This window comes from Melanotaenia boesemani, chromosome 4, assembly GCF_017639745.1.
Source record: "Melanotaenia boesemani isolate fMelBoe1 chromosome 4, fMelBoe1.pri, whole genome shotgun sequence".
Classification (NCBI taxonomy): Eukaryota; Metazoa; Chordata; class Actinopteri; order Atheriniformes; family Melanotaeniidae; genus Melanotaenia; species Melanotaenia boesemani.
The window spans coordinates 39,648,497-39,673,351 of NC_055685.1; the positions used below are offsets into that span (position 1 = coordinate 39,648,497).

The following is a 24,855-nucleotide window of genomic DNA, read 5'->3' on the forward strand; positions in this document are numbered from 1 at the left end:
CCATCCATCCATCCATCCATCCATCCATCATCCATCATCCATCATCCATCATCCATCCATCCATCCATCATCCATCCATCCATCCATCCATCATCCATCCATCCATCCATCCATCCATCATCCATCCATCCATCCATCCATCCATCCATCCGTCCATCCATCCATCCATCATCCATCATCCATCATCCATCCATCATCCATCATCCATCATCCATCATCCATCATCCATCCATCCATCATTCATCCATCCATCCATCCATCATCCATCCATCCATCCAGAGTTGGGGGCAGCTGCCTAAGCACACAAACCCAGACTTCCCTCTCCGGGGCCACATTGACCAGCTCATCCAGAGGGATCCCGAGGCGTCCCCAGGCCAGCAGAGAGATGTAGTCTGTCCAGCGCGTTCTAAATTTCTTGTAATTTTACAGGAAATACCTGGCTAATAGTTGCTGTAAATTTACTGTAAACAGTATACAGGACTGTTACTATAATATAATTACAACAAGGTATTGTAACTAATACAACACCCGACTGTAATTAATTACAATATAATAATGTAATTAACCAGATCATTAAGACTAGTTCCTCATTAACTGATTATTTGAACATTAAAATGAAAGACATGGCATAAAAACATGAAACACATTTCTGAGAACAGCAAAAACATAGAGACACAAAGGACAGCTCAGATGTATGGGCTCAACAATAAGTCAAATATTTTGCAGCTGTGCAAATTTTTTCAGAGTTTGTGTGTAAATCAAGTTTTTTCATCCTGCAAAAAGAATCTTCCCAAAAATATCAAGTTAGTAAATGTTAAGAAAGGATCTGCTGGTTGTAGAGATGATTTGCATTTGGGGAAAACATGCACAGATCTGTGCTTCTCGTCTGGGGACAGAATGTTTTTGAACAAATGCAGATTTAAAAACTTAATTTTTGTTCTGGGCAGATTTTTTTAAGCCACAAAAGGCTCTGAAACCGAGGAGAAAAAACCACTTATCAGGTAACATTTGAGACTGACATGGTAATAATCATGACATGAAACGTTAATGAATCTTTAAGAATGAATAAATGAGTCAGTGTGTTTGACTTTGACTCGGTGTAGACTATATGAGTGTGTGTCTCTAACACTCTGAATCAGCAGTGTTATTATGCCTAAGATGTGTCTGAGTGTGTGTCCCTCCAGACAAACTGTAGTAAGGACAGCAGACTGGTTTTGTATAAGAGCTGTGATGTGGCACGGCCCAGTTATTTATTTAATGTGGGGTAAGCCTACCCAACGGGAACCTGGGTATGTTTAAAAAAATTAAAATTTTAGAATGAATGATGATTTCATGTTTAAACAATGTACCGACTGGCTTTCTCTTTCTGAACAGTGCAAGACCTTCACATCTATGTACTTTTTGAAGGTTAGTTTAAAAATGAGCCTATATTTAAAAAGGGATATAAGAATTAATTTTTTTTATTATTTCTATTTTCCTACTCCAAATTTTCATTTACTTTAATTTTCAAACATTCGAAACAGTGAGTAAAATTATTTCATGAACTACGTGGCAGGAAGTATGAAACCTGTCAGTCCAGCCGGGATCGGACCACAGCTTCACTCAGCAGGCTACGTTTTGGGCTGGATTAAATCCTGGTACTCGGGCTAATCCCAGTCTATGGAGCATTAGAATAACTTGTGCAAACTGTCCATAGCAAAGGATGAACTGGTGACTTATTTCTGGATTTTACTATTATAAAACAGCAGGGCAGAGACATGAGGGAGGGAGGGAATGGTTAATTAATTCATATTCACTGCAAGTTCTACTCACATCAAGAGTGAGGAAGATGCATCTCCCTCCTTGAAGTGAGCAAGCAGGCACATGATGACGCAAATAGCTTGGTTGCCACTTTCTTCATTGTAGGCTTCCAGAACTTTCCCCACACCTGGTGTCTTCTGCTGCTGGAAGTACTGTATGATGGACTCCTGTCGTCTGTGGCGGCTGGCAGCTTCTCGTGGAGATGACGTCCCGTCAGCTCAGTGAAGTGAGAGAAGAGGCCGTTCAGGGAGAAGAGAAAGGGCCAGTCCTGCTTGATGTTTGAGATGCTGTGGAGAAGATGAGCAGTGAGATCACGATGCTGGAGAATGCAGGTTCTCTGAATCCATCTCTGAAGCGCTCCTCTCTCCATGCCGACATTCCTTCCTAGGGGTGGGGGTGGGGTAAAAATTAGGATGCATCAATGCTCAAAAATAAAAGACAAGTTTGTGCATCACGATGCCATGATATTAATTTGCGTTATTCCTACCTGGGCATATAGCTGCTGCATCGGAGTCTTCGTCTCTTGTAGGGTTTCCTGAGGTGCCCATCGGACGCATCCATTGATCAACAGGACCTCTTCCATTTGTCTTTGCATGTTGATTGCTGCACATATTCTTTCTTAACTGAGCCAATGTGTTGTTTCGGTTAACGAGCTCAATGCTGGTTTTTACTTGCTGGTCAAGCGATGCTCCAGCTGTATTTATATCATCATTCACATCCCCAAAACATGCAGGGAACTGGTGGATTATGTCGTTTACAACTTTCAAACAGATCCCTGTGTTTGGATTTGTGCCCTCTCTGACCGCTGCTTTCTTCGCTCTGGGGGAATTTGTGATGGTTGACTGGATTTCTCGTCATCTTGCCCCAGTTTACCTTCAGGGTTGCAAAGAGAAAATAGTGAAAAACGAGAGAAAGATACCATGATATTAACTTTTAAGGGTGCATTCATAGTCAATTTCAGCATCACACTCAAAGGATGCAGTGATAACAAATCTGAGACATCCAGGATCGATGTGTGTAGCTGGTGAAAAGTTTCCTGTATGAACGATCACACACAGCCAGTTACTTGGATCCAAAGATGCATTTTTCCAGGGTTTTCCAAAGAGAACTAAGATGCCTGAACATGATTAGAAGAGTAGACTGTATGAATTTTTATTTAATCCTCCTTCTGCGTTATGTTTGTGATCCAAAATACAGCCTGTAATAGATGCTTTCATAGAACCTTGTCCCTCCGTATTTCAGTATTTATGAGTTCCTTTTGGGAAACTCAGCCATTGTCTGTAGAATCACTGCTGTTAATTCCAGAGGGGTATTGCACGAAACCAAGATAAGGGATTAAGCCGGGATATGTTGGTTATCCTGGCTGAATTTAAGTCGGTTGCATGAAAGCAGCTCAAACTAAACCCGGCCAAGTTACTGTGGTGATTTATCCGCTGCAGCTAGCCTGCTCCAGACCAGGCTAACTGCCGGAAGATTAATCCTAGCGAGTCACCTGCATGTCCAACGTCAATTCTATGAGGAATTAATGTGTTTTACAGCATGTCCATGGTCTTCCTAAGTATGGCGCGTCATTTTAATCTTCCAGTATTAAAATATTACATATACAGTCACTGTACATTTAATCCAAATCTGTTCGTAATCGCAGCAGCCTTTTTATATGGATTCCAGTTGCAGTATTATTACTCAGGCCAGGTGTTATATTGCTATGCTAATGAAGACTGCTCGTCAAATTGCTGTCAGAGGTTTTATAAATATGTGTTTTATTGCATTAATTGAGATTACAAAACACAGCGGATGAGGTTACAAAGGTGTATTCAAAGAAATCCGTGACGAGGGCAATGTATAATATTCAGGTCCATCTCCCCTTCACCTGGTCCCTCTTCATAATGGCTTGCCCTTTTTCGGAGGATGTGCTGGACGAGGAAGCCCTCATCCTCAGAAGAGCATTCAGACGTGAACGAGTCTTCAGGGACAGCTCACATCCCCTGGCCTTTGGAGATGACTATGTCATTGAGAGATACAGATTTTCGGTTACTGGATTTCCAGCAGTTTTCTGAGTGTCCGGCGTTTAATCTCTAGATCCAGCTCCATTCCTTGGAGCTTGCTCTTTTTGAGTCGGCTTTTAACATCTGCCAGCTCTCTCTCTCTCTCCAGGTGCCCTGAATAAAGCGTTCTGACAGTTTGTGAAGTCTGTAAAGGAAATGTCAGTTAGCACAGCAGGATTTGTTCATAACGTAGATGTACTTTAGCCAATACTCACAATGTTACCAGGCCGCTTAGGAGACTGTGCAGCATCCGGGTCCTGCTACACATTTTCTATTAGCACCACATCACTGACTTCATATCCTTCATGGAATAAATAAGCAGGCCAATCCCATAAAACTGACATGCCTCAAACCTTCTGGACTCCACCGACACAGTCTCCTCATCTGCAGACGTGCATTCTGCAGCTGCAGATGTGCCTTCCCCCTGCCGTATACATGCAGCGAGAGGACTCTGATTAAGATTTCACAGAACATACCAAGCCTGTGATTTGGAGACACTGTACTAACCGGATCATCTTCTGGTGGCTCCAAAAGTGTAATTGTGTTCCCAGACACTGCAAGGTTATCCAAAGTCAGACACTATATTATATTTGATTGTGTTCCATGTGCAGTAGAATTGCAGTACTTTGTGTACCTTGTATGAAGAGGACAGTTTCTGTGGCTGGGACAGAGTCAGTTATTGTCCCTCCCTGGATCCCCTCCATCACTGGCCTCCCTTTATTTAAATGGAGGCCAGTTCCTCTGCTGGAGTCACATCCTGGCTTGGTGGGCCGCCCCCTGTGCCAGTTTATAGGCCTTTTTTTAACTGCTACAATCATACAGACATTGAACATGTCAGCAGACACCTCATCTATTCACCTCATTTGTTCACGGTTATCTACTTTGGAGTAGATAACCACTACCAACACTTTTGGTCTGTAAATCATTAAAAAGAACAGAGGATAAAAGTGCCTTGTGTCCTGATACACACCATGCAGACGCCACCCCCACCTAAGCATCTCCCATAGAACCCGAACCACCCAACCTACAGTTACCTTAACATGAAAAGGGACGGAGGAGCTTTCTACACTGGACCACACGGAGGAATGACAGAAGATTCTCTTCACTTAGAAGGCTCATGTCTTCCTTGTTCTCCACACCACGCTCTTCCAGGCTGCCATCCAGGCACTTAGTGTGGTCTGGAAAGACGGCCAGGACAGCCCTCCTGACCTCCTCCTGTGCCGCAGCCACATGTCTCTGCAAACGAGTGATGGAGGCAGATCATTGTCATGGCAACAGATAATAATCCAGCAGATCATCACACCTCACACAAACAAACTGCTCTTGGGGTGGACCCAAAGCACTGTAGATCCCAATGTCCCTCAACTTAACAAAACAATATTTTTCTGGGACAAAGGACACGGAGCCGTGGTGCACACTGAGCAGCTCTATCTTGCCAACCTCCAACTCCTCTTCGGTTTTTCCCAACAAAATAAACATGTCCTTTTCATATGATGTGCCCTTCCCTGTCACTGTGTGAGCTGCTATTATCTTTAGATTCAAAATGCAGACCAACCACAGCCTCTCTGATTTTCTCACTGTAGTCATTTACATAGAATGTCATTTCTTTATCCAGTAACATTCGGCTGAAACATTTCACCTGCACTCCAGCATGCCTGGAAGAGCTGGCGTCTCTCTGCGACTGTCTTGAAGATCTTCTTGAAATTCTGTAACTTCTAGCACATCTTTTGAAGAATGTGTGTTTGCTCTCAAGTCCAAAGGCGAATTAGGGGACCAAAGTGGGTAATGAGCTCTGGATAATGAAGTAAATAGTGGTGTTTGGGCTTCCGGGGCTCACTGGGAAAGAGCTCCCTTCAAAAGTAGACATACTCCTCAATAAGTATTTTAAGATAAGCCACCTGATCTGTAGTGATTGCTGGTGCACAAATGAGCTCTACAATTTCTCTGAGCTGCAGCACAAGTTGCCAGGCAGCATTTTCACATGGATTCCTGATCCGATCTATTAGGAGAGGGAGCAAATGCAGGAAGCACCAGTTCTGGTTCTGGACTGCATGTCCACCGAGTCTTTTGCTGCCTGGTGAAACGTCAGCTGGTTTGTTCTGGGCATCATTTCCCTGATAGTTGAACTGTTGAGCTGCGTTTAGCTGTAATGTTTCTCCTCAACTAGATGACCAATCAACAAACTAAGGTCACTGTAAACATGTCTTCAAACAGGTCAGGGCCAAAACATGGAGGAAATCCAGGCTGGCAAACATGAAAGAAGGACAGTTGGTTAAAAGGAGAGTCTGATCTTCAGAATTTGTATCACCATTTTCTAATTTTTGTAGATTATTCGGAAAAGATTGTTCTGTACGCTTGTTGCCACAAAGTAATGCAGAAATCTCAAAACTTGATCTTTTTATATCACAGTACCAGCAGAAGTAATGGCTTACACTGACGTTCTCAACTAATCCACCAATACTGGGACACCCTATGTTGTCACCCGAAATAGCCCACAGTCGACCTCTGACAATTACTTATCTCGATGCCAGTCTCCTCAAGAGCTTTCAGGTCTTTAATGAGGGGCTCAAACACCTTGTCCATCCTAAAATATTTGAAGTCCTGCTCCTCACACAAGAGTACCAGCTGCATTTGATCTATGGACGATCTGTTATGAGGCAAAATATCTGTTAGAGCGAGGTAAACTGCTAGAATCTTGTGTTTTTTTTTTTAGAAGAACCAAGTGGATTAACCACTTCAAATGCCTCCTGATAAAAGATAAGACCAAGAGAAGATGGCTCCTCTTTAAATAAAGGGTTGCACTGAGCTCTCTTTCCATCATGTACGTCCTGGAAAATACCCTCTGAAGATGGTTGGGAATGTGTGGCTGTATTCTGCTCCTGCATGGACTTGCTTTTAAAAAGTGCAGCCAATGTTTCTTTAATAGGCCTAACTGGGCAAATGTTTCCTTCTTCACTGATACCTAATAACTGAGGCACTGGCTCAGCATAATTAAAATGATTTTAAAAAGCTGTCTTTCTTTTCTTGTCTGTGCTCAAAGGCCCACTGTTACAGGTTGTGAGGAGATCGTCTCCTTGTGGCCTCTGGGATTCCAAGGACGGTTAGTTTCTCACTCAAGGTATAAAGCAGATTTTTCAGGCTGGCATCATGGACATCTTGATATCCCTCAATAACAGTTTGTATTGTAGTAGCTGGTAATAGCAGCTTTGCCTGAAGTTTTAGATAGAAAATAGTTAGATTCTGAAGAAAGAGGGATTCATCAATTGCAACAAGCTCTTCTTGCTGCTCGTCAGAATAATTAATGTTAGATTGTTCACACTGACTCACCGATTCACTGGCAGCAGGTCTTCTTTGACTAGAGGGTTTTCTACATGTTCAACACAGTCTTTGTGATGCTTCTTAGAAAGATGGGATGCAAAACAGAACTTTCTGTCACATCCTCTGAATTGGCATAAACGTGTAACCCTTCAAGCAAATGTGACTTTAAGTGACTGACAAGTAAAGATGATGTTTCACTCTTACTGCACAAAGGCCACGTTGTAAAGGAGTACATGACTGGCACTACTCAAGCACAAATCTGCGTCTCTGTATATGTGAGCTTTAAGAACGGTAATTTTAACATACTGTCTGCAGCAATCAGCCACACCACACTGATATCTGTAATTAGCATTATTACAATGCAAATTAATGTGCTGAATAAACTCAAACTTTATTAAAATCCTTTCCAAAGCCGAGCCAAAAGGCAAAGCTCTTGATTTACCGGTCGATCTACGTTCCCACCCTAACCTATGGTCACGAGCCAGCTGCGAGATGTAGTCCGTCCAGCGTGTCCTGGATCTTCTTTCCTCTTTCTGGTGGGACTTGCCCGGAACACCTTACCAGGGAGGCGTCCAGGAGGCATCCTGACCAGATGCCCGAGCCACCTCATCTAGCTCCTCTCGATGTGGAGGAGCAGCGTCTCTACTCTGAGCCCCTCCCGGATCACCGAGCTTCTCACCCTATCTCTAAGGGAGAGCCCGGCCACCCTGCGGAGAAAACTCATTTCGGCTGCTTGTATTCGTGATCTCGTTCTTTCGGTCACTACCCACAACTCGTGACCATAGGTGAGGGTAGGAACGTAGATCGACGGGTAAATCAAGAGCTTTGCCTTTTGGCTCAGCTCCTTCTTCACCACGACAGACCGAGTCCACATCACTGCAGACGCCGCACCGATCCGTCTGTCCATCTCCCGCTCCATCCTTCCCTCACTCGTGAACAAGACCCCGAGATACTTGAGCTCCTCCACTTGGGGCAGGACGCTATTGCAGACCCGGAGAGAGCACTCCACCCTTTTCCGGCTGAGGACCATGGTCTCGGACTTGGAGGTGCTGATTCTCATCTCAGCTGCTTCACACTCGGCTGCAAATCGCTCCAGTGAGAGCTGGAGATCACGGCCCGATGAAGTCAACAGAACCACATCATCCGCAAAGAGCAGACACCCAATCCTGAGACCACCAAACCGGATCCCCTCAACACCTCGGCTGATACCAGAAACTCTGTAAAAGTTATGGACACACATTCTGTGAGAACGAACATTGGGTTGCCATGTTCTGTAGAATAAACTTTGGTTTTCCGTGTTCTGTACGAATAACTTTTGGTTGTCATAATCTATATGAATAAACATTGGGTTGCCATATTCTGTGTGAATTAACTGTTGGTTGGCATGTTCTAGAATGAACTTTTGGTTGCCAGGTTCTGCAAACATTAAGTTTTTGTTGCCATATTATGTATGAATTAACTTTTGGTTGCCATTTTCTGTATGAATGAACTATGGATTGCCATGTTCTCTAGAATAGAAAATTGGGTTGCCATGTTCTGTAGAACGCATTTTGGGTTGCCTTGATTTCCAGAATGATCTTTGGGTTGCCATTTTCTGTAGAATGACCTTTGCTTTGTCATGTATGTATGAATGATGTTTGGGTTGCCACATGCTGTGTGACTAACTTTGTGTTGCCATGTTCTGTATAAATGAAGTTTAGGTTGCCATGTTCTGTAGAATGAACTTTGGGTAACCACATTCTGTATGAATGAACTTTGGAGTAGCCCTGGTCTAGATTAACTGAGTTTAGTATGAATAATTTTGGATTGCCATGAGCTTTGAGTTGCCATGTTGCCATGGTTTAGGTTTTCCGTATGAATGAACTTTGGGTTACCATGTTCTGTATGAATGAACTATGGATTGCCATGTTTTCTAGAATAGAAAATTGGGTTGCCATGTTCTGTAGAATGCACCTTGGGTTGCCCTGATTTCTAGAATGATCTTTGGGTTGCCATTTTCTGTAGAATGACCTTTGGTTTGTCATGTATGTATGAATGATGTTTGGGTTGCCACATGCTGTGTGAATAACTTTGTGTTGCCATGTTCTGTATGAATGAAGTTTAGGTTGCCATGTTCTGTAGAATGAACTTTGGAGTAGCCCTGGTCTAGATTAACTGAGTTTAGTGTGAATAATTTTGGATTGCCATGAGCTTTGAGTTGCCATGTTGCCATGGTTTAGGTTTTCCGTATGAATGAACTTTGGGTTGCCATGTTCTGTATGAATAAACATTTGGTAGCCATGTTCTGTAGAATCATGTTTGGGTTGTCATGTTCTGTAGAATCATGTTGGGTTGCCATGTTCTGTAGAATGACCTTTCTTCACCTTCATCTCACATCTGCTCTTTTCTTTCTGCAACATCTTTTTTTCTGTTTCAGCAAAACCATTTGCATCAATATAATTGATGATGAAGAGTACGAGAAAAACAAGAACTTCTTCCTGGAAATCGGCGAGCCTCAGCTGCTGGAGATGAGTGAGCGGAAAGGTGGGGGCGTCGCCTTTCTGTGCCCTGATTCCGCCCACATGAGAGCTAACCTCTTTGTTAATCCAGACTCACCTCATTGCTCTGCAGGGAAAACCTGTGTGCCATCCATCTGAATGAGCTGCACATCGATCTGAAATCCTGTTTTCATTCAGATGAAATTTGAGTGTCTTTTGGTGAATTAGTTTTTTAAGGGTTTCCATAACGAAACTTGGTCCCTGCAGGCAGATGAAGTGAGGTCCTCCTCATCATGCTGGAGTCCTGCCAGGCTGATTCCAATATGAGTGTTTGTGAACTAATGCATGACCTCCCTCCCTTCCCCCACTACCACAGGAAGACCATAGCCATTAGAATAATTGACCACGAGGAGTACGACAAGGAGGCCAGCTTCTACATAGAGCTGCAGGAGCCCTACTGGAACAGGAGGAGATGGACAGGTGTGACCCTTACCTGTCTGATGACCTCTGACCTCTTCTTGTCTTCCGTTTTCTGCTGCTGCTTCTCTGCTACTTCCTGTCCCAGCAGGTCTCCTATTGGTTTGATTCAGGCTGTCCTGCCTGGTTTGGGTTGGTCTAGACCAGGGCGACTCAAATCAGTCCTACGATGGTTTTGGCTATTCGTTCCATTTAATGTGATTCAGGTGTGCTGAAGCAGGACTACACTGAAAACCTGCTGGACTGCAGACCTTGTCAGACCGAAGTGAGCATCCCTGGTCTAGATGAACTGAGTTTAGTGGCAGGATGAAGATACTGCTTACAGACTCCATCAGCCCTGATCCGGCCTGATTTCCTTCTATACTTCCAGGAAAACAGGAAACAGATGATGTGATTCACTGAAACATGTTCAAACATCATCTAAATACAGCACACGAGGGAAAAGCAGTTTTCGGATTCTAAGGAGCTTAAAAGTGAATTTTTGGTATGAGTATTTTTATTCTTGGACATATGAATCAATCCTTCTGTCTGTCTTCTGCGTCCTTTACGTACATCTTCAGTCTGTTTTCAGAGAGCTTACAGATGTGTTGCCTGGCATAACAAACAGAGTAGTACCACCGAGGTCCAGGTTCCGGGTTCCGGGGAGGATCCGTCCCTCCATCGGGACATGTTGAACAGTTAGCTGTAAACGGACCATCTATCAGCCATTCATGCAGAGATTTCACACCTTATCCTGTTTAAATGAAGCCTTAATGAAGCTAAAACCATCTCAGTCACAACAAACACAGTGGAAAAAAACTGAACCCGTATCTATAGGACTTTGACGGGTCTGTCTGCACCGTCTGGGATGTCCACAGAAGCCGCTTGAAATTTCACCGAATGCCTTTGAATAACTGTTGATGTTGGAAGAGTCAGAAAACCTTCCTGATGCTGGATGTGAGAAATTCAGCTGGTTTTCTGAAGAAGCCCTGTTCAAACCAGATGGAAAAGTGCTCTGAATCAGATTCAGTGAAATCTGATTAAATGCAGAGTGACTGGCTGAAATCTGAGCTGGATGATTTTTTAACTGGTCAGATTTTTGTTGAAAGCTGAACATCCTGAGACACGATGTCAAACGCAGTCTGAGTTCTGCTGAGACGGGCGGAGACGTCTGAGGACCCCTTTTATTAAACCTGTCTGTATTTGTTTCTAACGTTTTCATTTGAACATAACTAAATGTCTAACTCTGAACATTAACATCAAACTGCTAAACAAAGGAAACGTTGTGAGCGTCCCTAATGTCCAGGGTGAGGACAAGTCTGCAGCAGCATGAAGTAGAAGACATCCTGAGATGCTGAGTTGTGATGATCTGAGTTTCTTTCTGCAGCTTGACTGTTTCTCTTTTGTCTGTTTCTTGTCTTCAGCTGTGTTGCTTCAGGAAGCTGGTAAGCTGCTTTCATTCCTGTCTCCTCTGTCCTCTACTCGTCTGAAAACATCGTGAACTTCATGTGTTCCAAACTTTAAATCACAAAATCTGACATCTGGTTTCATGTTTTCTGTGTTACAGGCGGATTTGTGAAGACAGGTAGGCCAGCCTGAATGCTTTAGGGTGATTTATTATGGGAACAGTTGTTGGATCTGCATTAACGTCTTCTTTTTCTGTGACCTTTTAATAGACAAACAGCTGTGTGGTAAGACGCCTCCCAGCTGTGAAAATGTTTGCTTTGGAAGTGCTTTGATACTTGAAGCGACAGCATGTCTGATCATAGCGATGCAGCACTTTGATGTCACAGTAAAAACTCTCATCTGCCACTTATTGTCACTCTGGAGGCACAAAGACACCTAAATGTGTAAAATTCACCAGCTAAACCACTTAGGAACCACTACAAACACAGTTTCTTCAATCAATCAAATTTTATTTACACCGCACTTTTCATTCTAAAGAGCAGAACAAAGTGCTTTACATACAAAATAAAAACACTTCAACATCAAATTAAAGATGAGCCTTCATGTACCCAAGTATAGAACCTCGCCAAATTAAAAACACACACCGAATCAGTTTCTCTCACACACTCAGAAGTCCCCCCTGGCCGAGTCCCACACCGCAACCATAAGGACCCCAGGACACCTCCAACCACCCAGACAAGGGTGATCACCATGATAGCAGCCCTGCAGACTAGGCAGGCAGAAATAAACCTAAAAACAATTAGGATTTTTTAAAAATATAAATTAATTAATTAATTAATAGGAGCAGCACATATAAAGGTATATGTAAGAATTTATACAACAAACAATAAAACCAGAATAAAGAAAACCAAATAAACAGGCCGAGTTTAAAGTAACAAGTGCTTAATTAAACAAGCCAAAGATTAATAAAGTTAACGGTAAAATAAATACACACAAAATGAAATAAAACAAGGAGACTGAAAGTCTTTCATTAGATTCAATCAAATTCAGCATCTCATAGTGAAGACCCACTCAGTCCCACCCAATCCATTCGGTCCCACCCAGTCCCACCCAGTCCACTCTTTCCCACACGGTCCCACCCAGTCCACTCGGTCCCACATGGTCCCACCCAGTCCACTCGGTCCCACTCAGTCCACTCGGTCCCACTTGGTCCCACCTAGTCCCACCCAGTCGGTCCCACACGGTCCCACCCAGTCCACTCTTTCCCATTCGGTCCCACATGGTCCCACCCAGTCCACTCGGTCCCACTCGGTCACACTCAGTCCACTCGGTCCCACTTGGTCCCACCTAGTCCCACCCAGTCGGTCCCACACGGTCCCACCCAGTCCACTCAGTCCCACCCAGTCCACTCTTTCCCACACAGTCCCACCCAGTCCACTTGGTCCCACATGGTCCCACCCAGTCCACTCTTTCCCACTTGGTCCCACATGGTCCCACCCAGTCCACTCGGTCCCACTTGGTCCCACCTAGTCCCACCCAGTCGGTCCCACACGGTCCCACCCAGTCCACTCGGTCCCACATGGTCCCACCCAGTCCACTCGGTCCCACTCGGTCACACTCAGTCCACTCGGTCCCACCCGGTCCCACCCAGTCCACTCGGTCCCACACCGTCCACTCTGTCCCACACAGTCCACTCGGTCCCACACGGTCCCACCCAGGCCACTCGGTCCCACTCAGTCCCACCCAGTCCACTCGGTCCCACCCAGTCCACTCTGTCCCACACAGTCCACTCGGTCCCACACGGTCCCACCCAGTACAGTGGGTCCCACTCGGTCCCACCCAGTCCACTCGATCCCACTCAGTCCACTCGGTCCCACATGGTCCCATTCAGTCCCACCCAGTCCACTCAGTCCCACTCAATCCACTCGGTCCCACATGGTCCCACTCAGTCCCACCCAGTCCACTCGGTCCCACCCAGTACCACCCAGTCTACTCGGTCCCACCCAGTCCACTCTGTCCCACACAGTCCACTCGGTCCCACACGGTCCCACCCAGTACAGTCGGTCCCACTCAGTCCCACCCAGTCCACTCAGTCTCACCCAGTCCACTCGATCCCACTCAGTCCACTCGGTCCCACATGGTCCCACTCAGTCCCACCCAGTCCACTCGGTCCCACTCAGTCCACTCGGTCCCACACGGTCCCACTCAGTCCACTCGGTCCCACATGGTCCCACTCAGTCCCACCCAGTCCACTCGATCCACTCGGTCTCACTCAGTCCCACATGGTCCCACTCGGTCCTACTCACATGTTGATGTTTTGGTGGCTAACGCTGTCACATCACAGTAACATGCATGTTAGGTTAGCTGGTGAGTCTACTTTGGGAACAGGACTGAGTGTGAGCATGTCCGTCCGCCGTGTGATGGACTGGAGACCAGCCTGGTGCTAACCACCACACCACCAGCAATGAACAATCAGATGAGACAATATTTTAGTTGGAGGCCGCGTCACTGCTGAAGTTAGCTACTGTTAGCGACTGAAGTTAACGATAAGCCTCTATTGATCATTATCATGCCTCAGATAGAGACCTCTGCAGCTCAGACGTAATGATGAGCAGCCAAAGATGTTGCATCATATGAAACACAGTTTTTACATTAGGACAGTTTTTGCAGTGCTATTAACAAGCAGCTGTACAGCATCGGTCAAACGCTGTGGAGGATTGCTAGTTGGGAAAATAAAGGATCATTTTCTCAATTTCTTTGGCTGGAATTGGTTAGACCATCAGTAGGCGTCTTCATGGAGAACACAACCTCCACCAGGAACCTGAGACTGGTCTCAGAACTTCAGGAGTCGATATGGGTCTGGTTCTAACTGCATGTATACACACTGCATACCAATAGCTCCTCTCTTCACTCGCCTTCTCCATCTTTCAGGTTTATTAGGAATCGTGACTAATACTATGGAAGATGTGTTTCACTGAGCATGCTCTGTTTCACAGCCTGAGACTCATTCAGTCATGTTCGAGTGTTTTTCTCCAGCTTTGGTACCTCAGTCTCAGGACACGTATTCCTTGTCATGCTTGATTATGTCAGTTTGTTGCAGCTTCTCCATGATGTAGATTCTGTTCAAACATCATCCAAACAAACTGAATCGGATGCATCGCAGCATGTGATGAATCTTCTTAAACTTTGGTTCTAACCATTTGTCCAGTCATAAGTTGTGGAGTGTTGTTTCAGGATCTTCTCTGGTTTAGGTTCTGTTCTGGTTTCAGTAAAAACCTGTCTTTGTTCACCTGTTCAGGTAGAGATATCTACAGAAAGGTCCAGGGACGAGACCGTCCCACCTCGTCCACCATCATGAGCATTACAGGTTTGTCCATCCTCCTTTTCCATCCATCTATCCATCCATCCATCCATCCATCCATGCATCCATCCATCCATCCATCCATCACCCATCCATCCATCCATCCATCATCCATCCATCCATCCATCCATGCATCCATCACCCATCCATCCATCCATCCATCCATGCATCCATCCATCCATCCATCCATCCATCCATCATCTCTCTTTCAGATGGATTGTGTGAGGAGTCATTGACGAAGAAAGAGGAAGAGGAGAGGCGGATTGCTGAGCTAGGTAGACCGACTCTGGGTGAACAGGTTCGACTGGAGGTCATCATCGAGGAGTCGTACGAGTTCAAGGTGAAAATAATGGACAGAAATTAAGTTAAAGCATGGACGATAAAACAAACCAAAACAGAGTGTGGAGAACAAACTAGAGCGAAAACAGCTGTTTGTTTAGACTGATAAAAAAACACCAGGCTACAGCCAGTTAGCTTCTAGATCTGTTATCTATTCTATTCTATTCTATTCTACAGTCATTTAGCAGACGCTTTTATCCAAAGCGACTTACATTTGAGAGTAAGAATCCAAACAAGATGGATGTCATCATTAAGTGGTAGTCAGACTGCTGGGAGTCCAGTTGGACCCAGGTGCTGTCATGTAGTGCTAGAGGCAGTGCATAACTGTTTTATTATTTATTCATTTATTTTTAAGTTTTTTGTAGTTTTTTGTTTAAATACAAACATTACGATTTCATCACACAATATCGTTTTGGGCATAACTGCAGCAGCTTATTCAGTACCTGGTTGAGCCAAAGAGCTGGACAAATCTTTCTAACTCATTCTGAGTAGAAGAGTTAAACTAAGTGTGGAAATGCTCCTTAAACAACTGAGTCTTTAGCTTGCTTTTAAAAGTGGATAAGGACTCTGCGGATCGGACGGAGTTTGGAAGATCGTTCCACCACCGGGGAACAACAGAGAAGAAGAGTCTAGCTACTGATGTGGCGCCACCTTGTGGTGGGAGCACTAGGCGTCTTTCACTGGCAGAGTGTAACTGTGGAGAGGGAGTGTAGCTCTGGATTAAGGAGTGAAGGTAGACAGGAAGTTAGCTTCTAGACCTGTTAGCTACAGGCAGTTAGCTTCTAGATCTGTTAGCTACAGGCCCTTGGCTTCTAGATCTGTTAGCTACAACCAGTTAGCTTCTAGATGTGATAGCTACAGGCAGTTAACTACTAGATCTGTTAGCTACAGGTAATTAACTTCTAGATCTGATAGCTACAGGCAGAAAAGCTACTAGATCTTTTAGCTACAGGCAGTTAACTACTAGATCTGTTAGCTACAGGCCGTAAGCTACTAGATCTGTTAGCTACAGGCAGTTAACTACTAGATCTGTTAGCTACAGGCAGTAAGCTACTAGATCTGTTAGCTACAGGCAGTTAACTACTAGATCTTTTAGCTACAGGCAGTAAGCTACTAGATCTGTTAGCTACAGGCAGTTAACTACTAGATCTGTTAGCTACAGGCAGTTAACTACTAGATCTGTTAGCTACAGGCAGTTAACTACTAGATCTGTTAGCTACAGGCAGTTAGCTTCTAGCTCTGTTAGCTACAGGTAATTAACTTCTAAATCTGCTAGCTACAGGCAGTTAGCTTCTAGATTTGTTAGCTACAGGCAGTTAGCTTCTAGATCTGTTAGAAACATCCTGGTGCAAGGATGGAGGTCTCTGTGTATGTGTGTGTGTGTGTGTGTGTGTGTGTGTGTGTGTGTGTGTCTTAGAAGGTGTGAATCTTCACTGTTTGTGGCTGTAAAGGTTTGGGTGCATGTGTGTGAGTACTGTAAGGGGGGATGTAAATGTTGAACTCAGACTGCAAAAGATGGGCGGAGCCTCCGTGACGGCACCCGTAGGTTTCTGAAGAGCTGAATTGAAGCTCATTGGGCGGTTTCCACCGTTGCCATCTTGGCAGCGTCATGTGCATTGTCATTCCCAGAAAATCCAAAAATGGGCAAAGAGGTGGAGCTAAGAGGGGGATTGTGAAGGTGGGGTGGATGACTGACATCCATCAAACTCCGAGCTGCCTGTAGCTAAGAGCTAACTGAGCTAACCCGGACCTAACGGTAGCTAATCTGCTAAAGAGGTAGGCGGGCTAAAGTTAAGGCGTGTTTTTATCCGGCCACAAACCGCTGTTGTGCTACACTCTCCCTTCTTGCCGCGGATATTGGATACATGTCAATCAAAAGGTCACGCCCCTAATTATGCAGAATTTCAAGATTAAATAACATCTAAACAGATGAGTTAGAAAAAAATTCACCCCCCCCTCACAGTTGTCATGAAGGTAAACTTGACCTATTAATCCTAAAATAGATTTTTGTACCAGGCTTTAAACATGTTTATTTCTGCTGTGAAGTTGGTCTTTTTAACATGGAAGTATATGGGGCTTGACTCTGTTTTGGAGCCAGCCCCTAGTGGATGAGGGGTGAACTGCAATTTTTTTGCACTTCCACGTCGGCGTTACATTTTACAGGCGGAGGTTGCCGCTTGGTTGAACTACAGGGGGACTATTGCTTTCACAGCTCTGGGAAAGAAGCTGTCTCTGAGGGGCCGTACCCATGGAGCCAAATTGCAGTGAAACTGCATAAGTATTTTAGCAATCCATCCTTTCATCCCCTTTGAAACCAGGGATTAGCCTCCATGAAATCGATCATGTCTAAAAACCAGGTACCAAGCCTGAGTCTGTCTGTGGTGGTTTTAATGCTCCTGTCCAGCTTTCCTGATGGAGGCGGTACTAACAGAGTGTTGCATGGGTGAGCGGGGTTGGCTGCAGTGCGTCTGACCCTCTTCTGGACTCGTAGACTGTAGATGGAGTTCAGATCTGGTAGATGGCGGCCCAGGATCCCCTGAGCTGTCCTCACCAGCCGGGCTAAGCTCCTCTGGTCCTGTGGAGCTGCCGTACCACACCGAGACACAGGATGCTCTCCATGGAGGCTCGGTGGAAGTTCACCAGCAGCTGAGAAGAGAGTCTCGTCTCTTCACCTTCCTGAGGAAGAAGTGCCGTTGTTGGGCTTCCTCACCAGGTAGGAATGTTCAGTCTAGGAGAGGTCAGAGGAAATGTGGATGTCCAGGAACCTCATGCCGTCCACATGCTCCACTGCCTCTCCGATGATGCAGAGAGGAGCATGATCAGTCTTCCTGGACATCCTGGAATCTACTAGGCCTCCCTGGTCTTGTTGATAAGAACCAGATTGTTCTTGGAACAGCACTCTGTGAGACTCTGGACCTCTTCTCTGTAGTGGTCTCATCATTGTTGGATATGAGACCCACCATTGGCCCACAAACTTCACAAACATTGTGTGGGGTGGATTCCCTATCCTCACCACCTGGGCCTGTTGGTGAGGAAGTCCCTGATCCAGGTGCAGAGTGATGCTGGCAGACCAGGTTGTGGAGCTTCAGGGCCAGCAGGTCCGGGAGAACGGTGTTAAAGGCTGAGTTGAAGTCCACAAGCAGCATCCTAACATAGGGGATGCTGCAGGTGAGTCAGGGCCGTGTGAAGCGCTATGGAGACAGCATCCTCTGTAGAACGAGTCTCCCTGTAGACCAGATGCAAGCTGTCCAGGCCGGCAGGGATGGCGTCCTTGATGCGCTTTAGGAGGACCTGCTGGAAACCTTCATGATGGCTGGGGTGATGGGCGGTGATCACTGAGGCAGGAATGCTGGTTTTCTGGGCACAGGAACAATGATGGAGGACTTCAGGCAGACAGGAACCCTGAAAAGCTGCAGGAACAGGTTGAAGATGTCCAGAAAAACTTCTGCCAGCTGGTCTGCACACGGTTTTAGTGTCCGACCTGACACCTGACCTGGACGTGCAGCCTTGCTGATGTGGATCCTCCTCAGGGTGGAGGTGACTTGGTGCAGCTGCAGGGTAAGAGGCTGATGCTGCCTCTGGCTGTGGAGGTGAGCAGTACTTCTGCTGCTGGAGAGTCGAAGCCTTGAAGAACCTGCTCCAGGTGTCAGACAGAGTGAGGTGGTGCTGACCTGCTGGTCTCTGGACTTGGACTCTGTGATGGTCTTAATGCTTTTCCACATGTTACGTGTTGTTGTCATTGAAGTGCTCCTCGATGTGCTGCTTGTACCTGAGTTCTGCCAGCTGGAGGCCTTTCTTCAGGTCTTTGCGGGCCCTGCTATAAACCAGTTTGTATTCTGCTCTGTAGGCTGCATCCCGGCTTTTAGCAGGACCGGACTGTGCTGTCCACCCACGGCTTCTGGTTGGGGAAACCGGGATGGTCTTTGTGGGAAGGACAGCATCAGAAGTGAACATAGAACAGCACAGATGACATGTTCTCCTCCAGATCAGCGTCCTCTTTGAACCCTCCCCACTCTGTGTGCTCACAGCAGCCCTGTAAGGCTGAGGAAGCCTCCTCAGTCCAGACCTGGATGGTTCTGGTGGTGGTTTGGTCCTGCAGATCAGAGGTCTGTAGGCAGGGATCAGCTCCACATCCCGAGGTGAGGAGCTGCTGCTGCCTTGTCTGCTCCTTGAACGTTCCAGTACACATGCTCCAGTATGTTAAAGTCTCTAGTCAGAAGGTTTATGAAATTGTGGAATTTGGGAAGGACAGATTTTAATTCCACGTGGTTAAAGTCCCCAGCCACAACCACAGCCACAGATGATCGCTAGGCCAATTTTATCCAGTTTTTGGTCAGAGGCCTGGTGTTAGCAAGGAGGAGACTGAGTAGAGCCGGTCTGGGTTAGCTTGTAGCCTAGCACGCAACCTGCTCTGCTTGCCCCGCTTTGGTTTATGTTGTCTCCTCCATCTCCTGGGCCTCAGAGAGGGATGGTGAGGACCTCTGTGGTCTGCTGCAGTTCAGGTGGAATACAATCTGGTTTTGGTGATGCAGAAAAGCCTTTTCTTTTTTTCCCAACAGGGCGGCCCTTCCGTACTGGATTAAGGCTTCCAGTCTTAAAAATGTGGCTAAAAAGACTAACAAAAACATCAAAACAAGCGTAAATAGCCGAGAGCCTGGAGCCGCTGCATGTGACCGCACCGCCATCATCCTTAGACAAAACTAGACTAGATCTATTAGCTAAAGGCAGTTAGCTACTAGATATGTTAGCTAGCCAGACTGTTACAACCCCCAGTCGTACCGAATCTATGATTTAAGTGGTTTTGAATGTGGCATGGTTGTTGGTCGCAGTATTTACTGGAATTTTCACACACAACCATCTCTAGGGTCTAGACCTGTTAGCTAAAGGCAGATAGCTTCAAGATCCGTAAGCAGTTAGCTTCTAGGGGCCTGCCCCCCAGTTTGGGAACCACTGAACTGTTGTGTTGCTGCTTCTTATGTGTACTCTGGCATGTAAGGATGTTCCACCGCTGTTACATTTCTACCACTAGATGGAAGTCAGACTCCACAGATTACAGACTTCGGCCATGAGGTGACTGACAGGTGTCAATCCAGTCACATCAACTAGTGACATCAAATCAAAACTTTGACTGAAGTCGGTTTGAAGAGTGGATTTGGATATGGGAATATGGATAATACTAAGGAAATAAGGAAATACTATGCCGCTATCATAAGCAGTGAAAGACGTAGCTTTCTGCACTTTATGCCGCCGGGAATTCTCTTTTCATCCATGGAAAAAGTAGACATGGTAAGTCATGATATCTAACAGCTCTTTTTGCAGTCTGCTTGTTAACTGCTGTAAATGTGTAAACTGTGATCATTTATTTTGAGGTTTATTCGTCCATGTGTGTGTGAGGATTCATAACAATATACTGTCTAGTATTAAGTGTTAAAAAGTGTACATGATGTGAGGTACATATACAGATGAAAAATCTGAGATTATACCCTTTTAATATTGTGTTGATTAGTTTTTTGTTTTTTTTTTTTTTTTTTTTTTTGTCTTTTTCAAAATGCAAAAAAAAAAAGTCCCTTATTTGACTGAGAGAAAGTTGGCGAGCCCAGTCTGTGAAGAGCTGTAAGTGAACTGTTATATTTCTGCCTAAACAGCGTCGTTCAATGTTCCTTAGCTAAATTGCTGCCTTGGAAAATTTGGTGTAAGTTAAAGAAATTGGAAAGTGAAAATGTAGATATTTCTTGTTGTGTATTTACATGAGTGATCTCCATGGTTTACTTCCAGCAGGTTTTTCCTGTTTTAGAGTGGCCAACATGGTGCAGTGTCTTCATGAGCTCGTGGAAGCAAAGAAATAAATTTAAAAAAATTTACACAAACAAACACAAACGAATGAAAATGGCGTTTGCCACACAAATTCAGGGCGAAAATCCAGAAATCCAGAAACACGTAATCACAAGCTGACCAATCAGAAGGGAGTACTTCAGCGTAACCATGCTGCGTAGCAGGGGTGCACGTCAGGTCTGGAGGAGGTGCCTCTGAAAGCCTACGGCGGTGATGCTGGAAGCGTAGCCCAGGTTAGGCCCAAACGTCTGCTTCCTGGGTGGGTGTGTCCACTCCCTCTGGGTCTGCTTGGCTCTGGGTTTTCTCTGGGTGAAAGCAGGGGTGTTGAATGGAGAGGTGGAGGCACTAGACACAGGACCTCTGCTGTAAGTGGTACAACTTCGAGTAGTAAAAGCAATCTAAAGAAAAGATGGCGTCATGTGCACTAAAAAATTTGGACTACGGGGTCCCTGTAAGGACAAACAGCACAAAATGCTACTTTTTATAAGATGATACGTGGTGGATTGATGCATCTAGTTGCACATTCTTGTTGCTGCCTTAAATCGACATGGCTAAAAGCGCTGAGTTGCCGCCATGTGAACAGGTGGAGGTGAGCAGCTGGGGTTGTCCAGCAACCAGTGGACCACTGGTTCAATCCCCGCCTTTCCCGCTGCCCATTCTGACCATAATACTGTGATTGTTATTGTTTTTTCAATCGGTGTTCAGGTGACTGGACTGATTAAATGATAAAATCATCAGTGAATGTAATTTTCTTAAATATTTGCTGGCTGTGTTTCAGAGCACGGTGGATAAACTGATGAAGAAGACCAACCTGGCTCTGGTGGTTGGGACCAACAGCTGGAGGGAACAGTTTGTGGAGGCCATCACTGTCGGTGCCGGTATAGACCAAACCCAACACGGGCTTTATTAATGATGTCCCCAACCAACTTGCTCATTTCTCAGAGTTCACTCTGGTCCTCCTCCTCAGGTGATGGTGATGACTGTGGGGAGGAAAAACATCCCTCCTGTTTTGATTACATCATGCACTTCCTCACTGTATTCTGGAAGCTCCTGTTTGCCTTCGTTCCTCCGACTGAGTACTGGAACGGTTGGGCCTGCTTTTGCGTCTCCATCTCTGTCATCGGCGTGCTGACGGCAGTAATCGGCGACCTGGCGTCGCATTTCGGCTGCACCGTGGGCCTCAAGGACTCTGTCACTGCCGTGGTTTTCGTTGCTTTGGGGACGTCAGTACCAGGTGAGACCCAAATTTGTTGAACTTTTGAACATGAACTTTGCTACGTGGAACTGATTTAGCGGAAACATGTCAACAAAGGAACTGAAGATGAATTCTTCAAACTAAACAAGAACCAGACTTGGTTCATTAAAACCCTTAACTTGTAAGTCAGAGCAGTAAATTGTGATGGATAGTTTACCCTTTAGATGATCAATGGATGATAAAACAGATAGAGCTCGGGGAGATCTGCTGGGAGATTCACTAACAATATTTTTTCTCCTGAAAGCCAAGACTTGAGAGAACGATGAGATGAGAAAAGGTTTGGTCACTGTTGGTCTGTGTGTTATTTCTACAAAGTTCTGTTAGTAATAAATTCTGCTTTCTTCTTCTGGTCGACCTTTATGCTGCTACATCTATTCATACATTCATTTTACATCATTTTACCTCCCAGTCTGACAGCTGCTACACACTGGTTTATACTGGGATTAAAAACTGCTACAGACTGGTTTATACTGGGATTAAAAGCTGTTACAGACTGGTTTATACTGGGATTAAAAGCTGTTACAGACTGGTTTATACTGGGATTAAAAGCTGTTACAGACTGGTTTATACTGGGATTAAAAGCTGTTACAGACTGGTTTATACTGGGATAAAAAGCTGCTACAGACTGGTTTATACTGGGATTAAAAGCTGCTACACACTGGTTTATACTGGGATTTAAAGCTGCTACAGACTGGTTTATACTGGGATAAAAAGCTGCTACAGACTGGTTTATACTGGGATTAAAAGCTGCTACAGACTGGTTTATACTGGGATTAAAAGCTGTTACAGACTGGTTTATACTGGGATTAAAAGCTGCTACACACTGGTTTATACTGGGATTAAAAGCTGCTACACACTGGTTTATACTGGGATTAAAAGCTGTTACAGACTGGTTTATACTGGGATTGAAAGCTGTTACAGACTGGTTTATACTGGGATTGAAAGCTGCTACAGACTGGTTTATACTGGGATTAAAAACTGCAACGGGCTGGTTTATACTGGGATTAAAAGCTGTTACAGACTGGTTTATACTGGGATTGAAAGCTGCTACAGACTGGTTTATACTGGGATTAAAAACTGCAACGGGCTGGTTTATACTGGGATTAAAAGCTGCTATAGACTGGTTTATACTGGGATTTAAAGCTGCTACACACTGGTTTATACTGGGATTAAAAGCTGCTACAGACTGGTTTATACTGGGATTAAAAGCTGTTACAGACTGGTTTATACTGGGATTAAAAGCTGCTATAGACTGGTTTATACTGGGATTTAAAGCTGCTACAGACTGGTTTATACTGGGATAAAAAGCTGCTACAGACTGGTTTATACTGGGATTAAAAACTGCAACGGGCTGGTTTATACTGGGATTAAAAGCTGTTACAGACTGGTTTATACTGGGATTAAAAGCTGCTATAGACTGGTTTATACTGGGATTTAAAGCTGCTACAGACTGGTTTATACTGGGATAAAAAGCTGCTACAGACTGGTTTATACTGGGATTAAAAGCTGCTACAGACTGGTTTATACTGGGATTAAAAGCTGTTACAGACTGGTTTATACTGGGATTAAAAGCTGCTACAGACTGGTTTACACTGGGATTAAAAGCTGCTACAGACTGGTTTATACTGGGATTAAAAGCTGTTACAGACTGGTTTATACTGGGATTAAAAGCTGCTACAGACTGGTTTATACTGGGATTAAAAGCTGCTACAGACTGGTTTATACTGGGATTCAAAGATGTTACAGACTGGTTTATACTGGGATTAAAAGCTGTTACAGACTGGTTTATACTGGGATTAAAAGCTGCTACAGACTGGTTTATACTGGGATTAAAAGCTGCTACACACTGGTTTATACTGGGATTAAAAGCTGCTACAGACTGGTTTATACTGGGATTAAAAGCTGTTACACACTGGTTTATACTGGGATTAAAAGCTGCTACACACTGGTTTATACTGGGATTAAAAGCTGCTACAGACTGGTTTATACTGGGATTAAAAGCTGTTACACACTGGTTTATACTGGGATTAAAAGCTGCTACACACTGGTTTATACTGGGATTAAAAGCTGTTACAGACTGGTTTATACTGAGATTAAAAGCTGCTACACACTGGTTTATACTGAGATTAAAAACTGCAACGGACTGGTTTATACTGGGATTAAAAGCTGCTACAGACTGGTTTATACTGGGATTAAAACCTGCTACAGACTGGTTTATACTGGGATTAAAAGCTGTTACAGACTGGTTCATAATGGGATTAAAAGCTGCTACAGACTGGTTTATACTGGGATTAAAAGCTTTTATAGACTGGTTTATACTGGGATTAAAAGCTGCAACAGGCTGGTTTATACTGGGATTAAAAGCTGCTACACACTGGTTTATACTGGGATTAAAAGCTGTTACAGACTGGTTTATACTGGGATTAAAAGCTGCAACAGGCTGGTTTATACTGGGATTAAAAGCTGCTACACACTGGTTTATAGTGGGATTAAAAGCTGCTACACACTGGTTTATAGTGGGATTAAAAGCTGCAACAGGCTGGTTTATACTGGGATTAAAAACTG

At 44.8% G+C, this 24,855-nt stretch overlaps 1 protein-coding gene across 1 annotated transcript in view; it reads left to right on the forward strand.

Moving 5' to 3' along the window:
• LOC121638251 (sodium/calcium exchanger 1-like) overlaps positions 1 to 24,855 on the forward strand; it is a 58,286-nt gene that overhangs the window by 17,636 nt on the left and 15,795 nt on the right. The window contains exons 3-9 of the mRNA XM_041982911.1: positions 10,017 to 10,120; positions 11,664 to 11,681; positions 11,773 to 11,787; positions 14,802 to 14,870; positions 15,077 to 15,204; positions 21,814 to 21,913; positions 22,003 to 22,269. Coding sequence (XP_041838845.1) covers positions 10,017 to 10,120; positions 11,664 to 11,681; positions 11,773 to 11,787; positions 14,802 to 14,870; positions 15,077 to 15,204; positions 21,814 to 21,913; positions 22,003 to 22,269 — 701 coding nt within the window. The remainder of the gene's footprint in view (positions 1 to 10,016; positions 10,121 to 11,663; positions 11,682 to 11,772; positions 11,788 to 14,801; positions 14,871 to 15,076; positions 15,205 to 21,813; positions 21,914 to 22,002; positions 22,270 to 24,855) is intronic.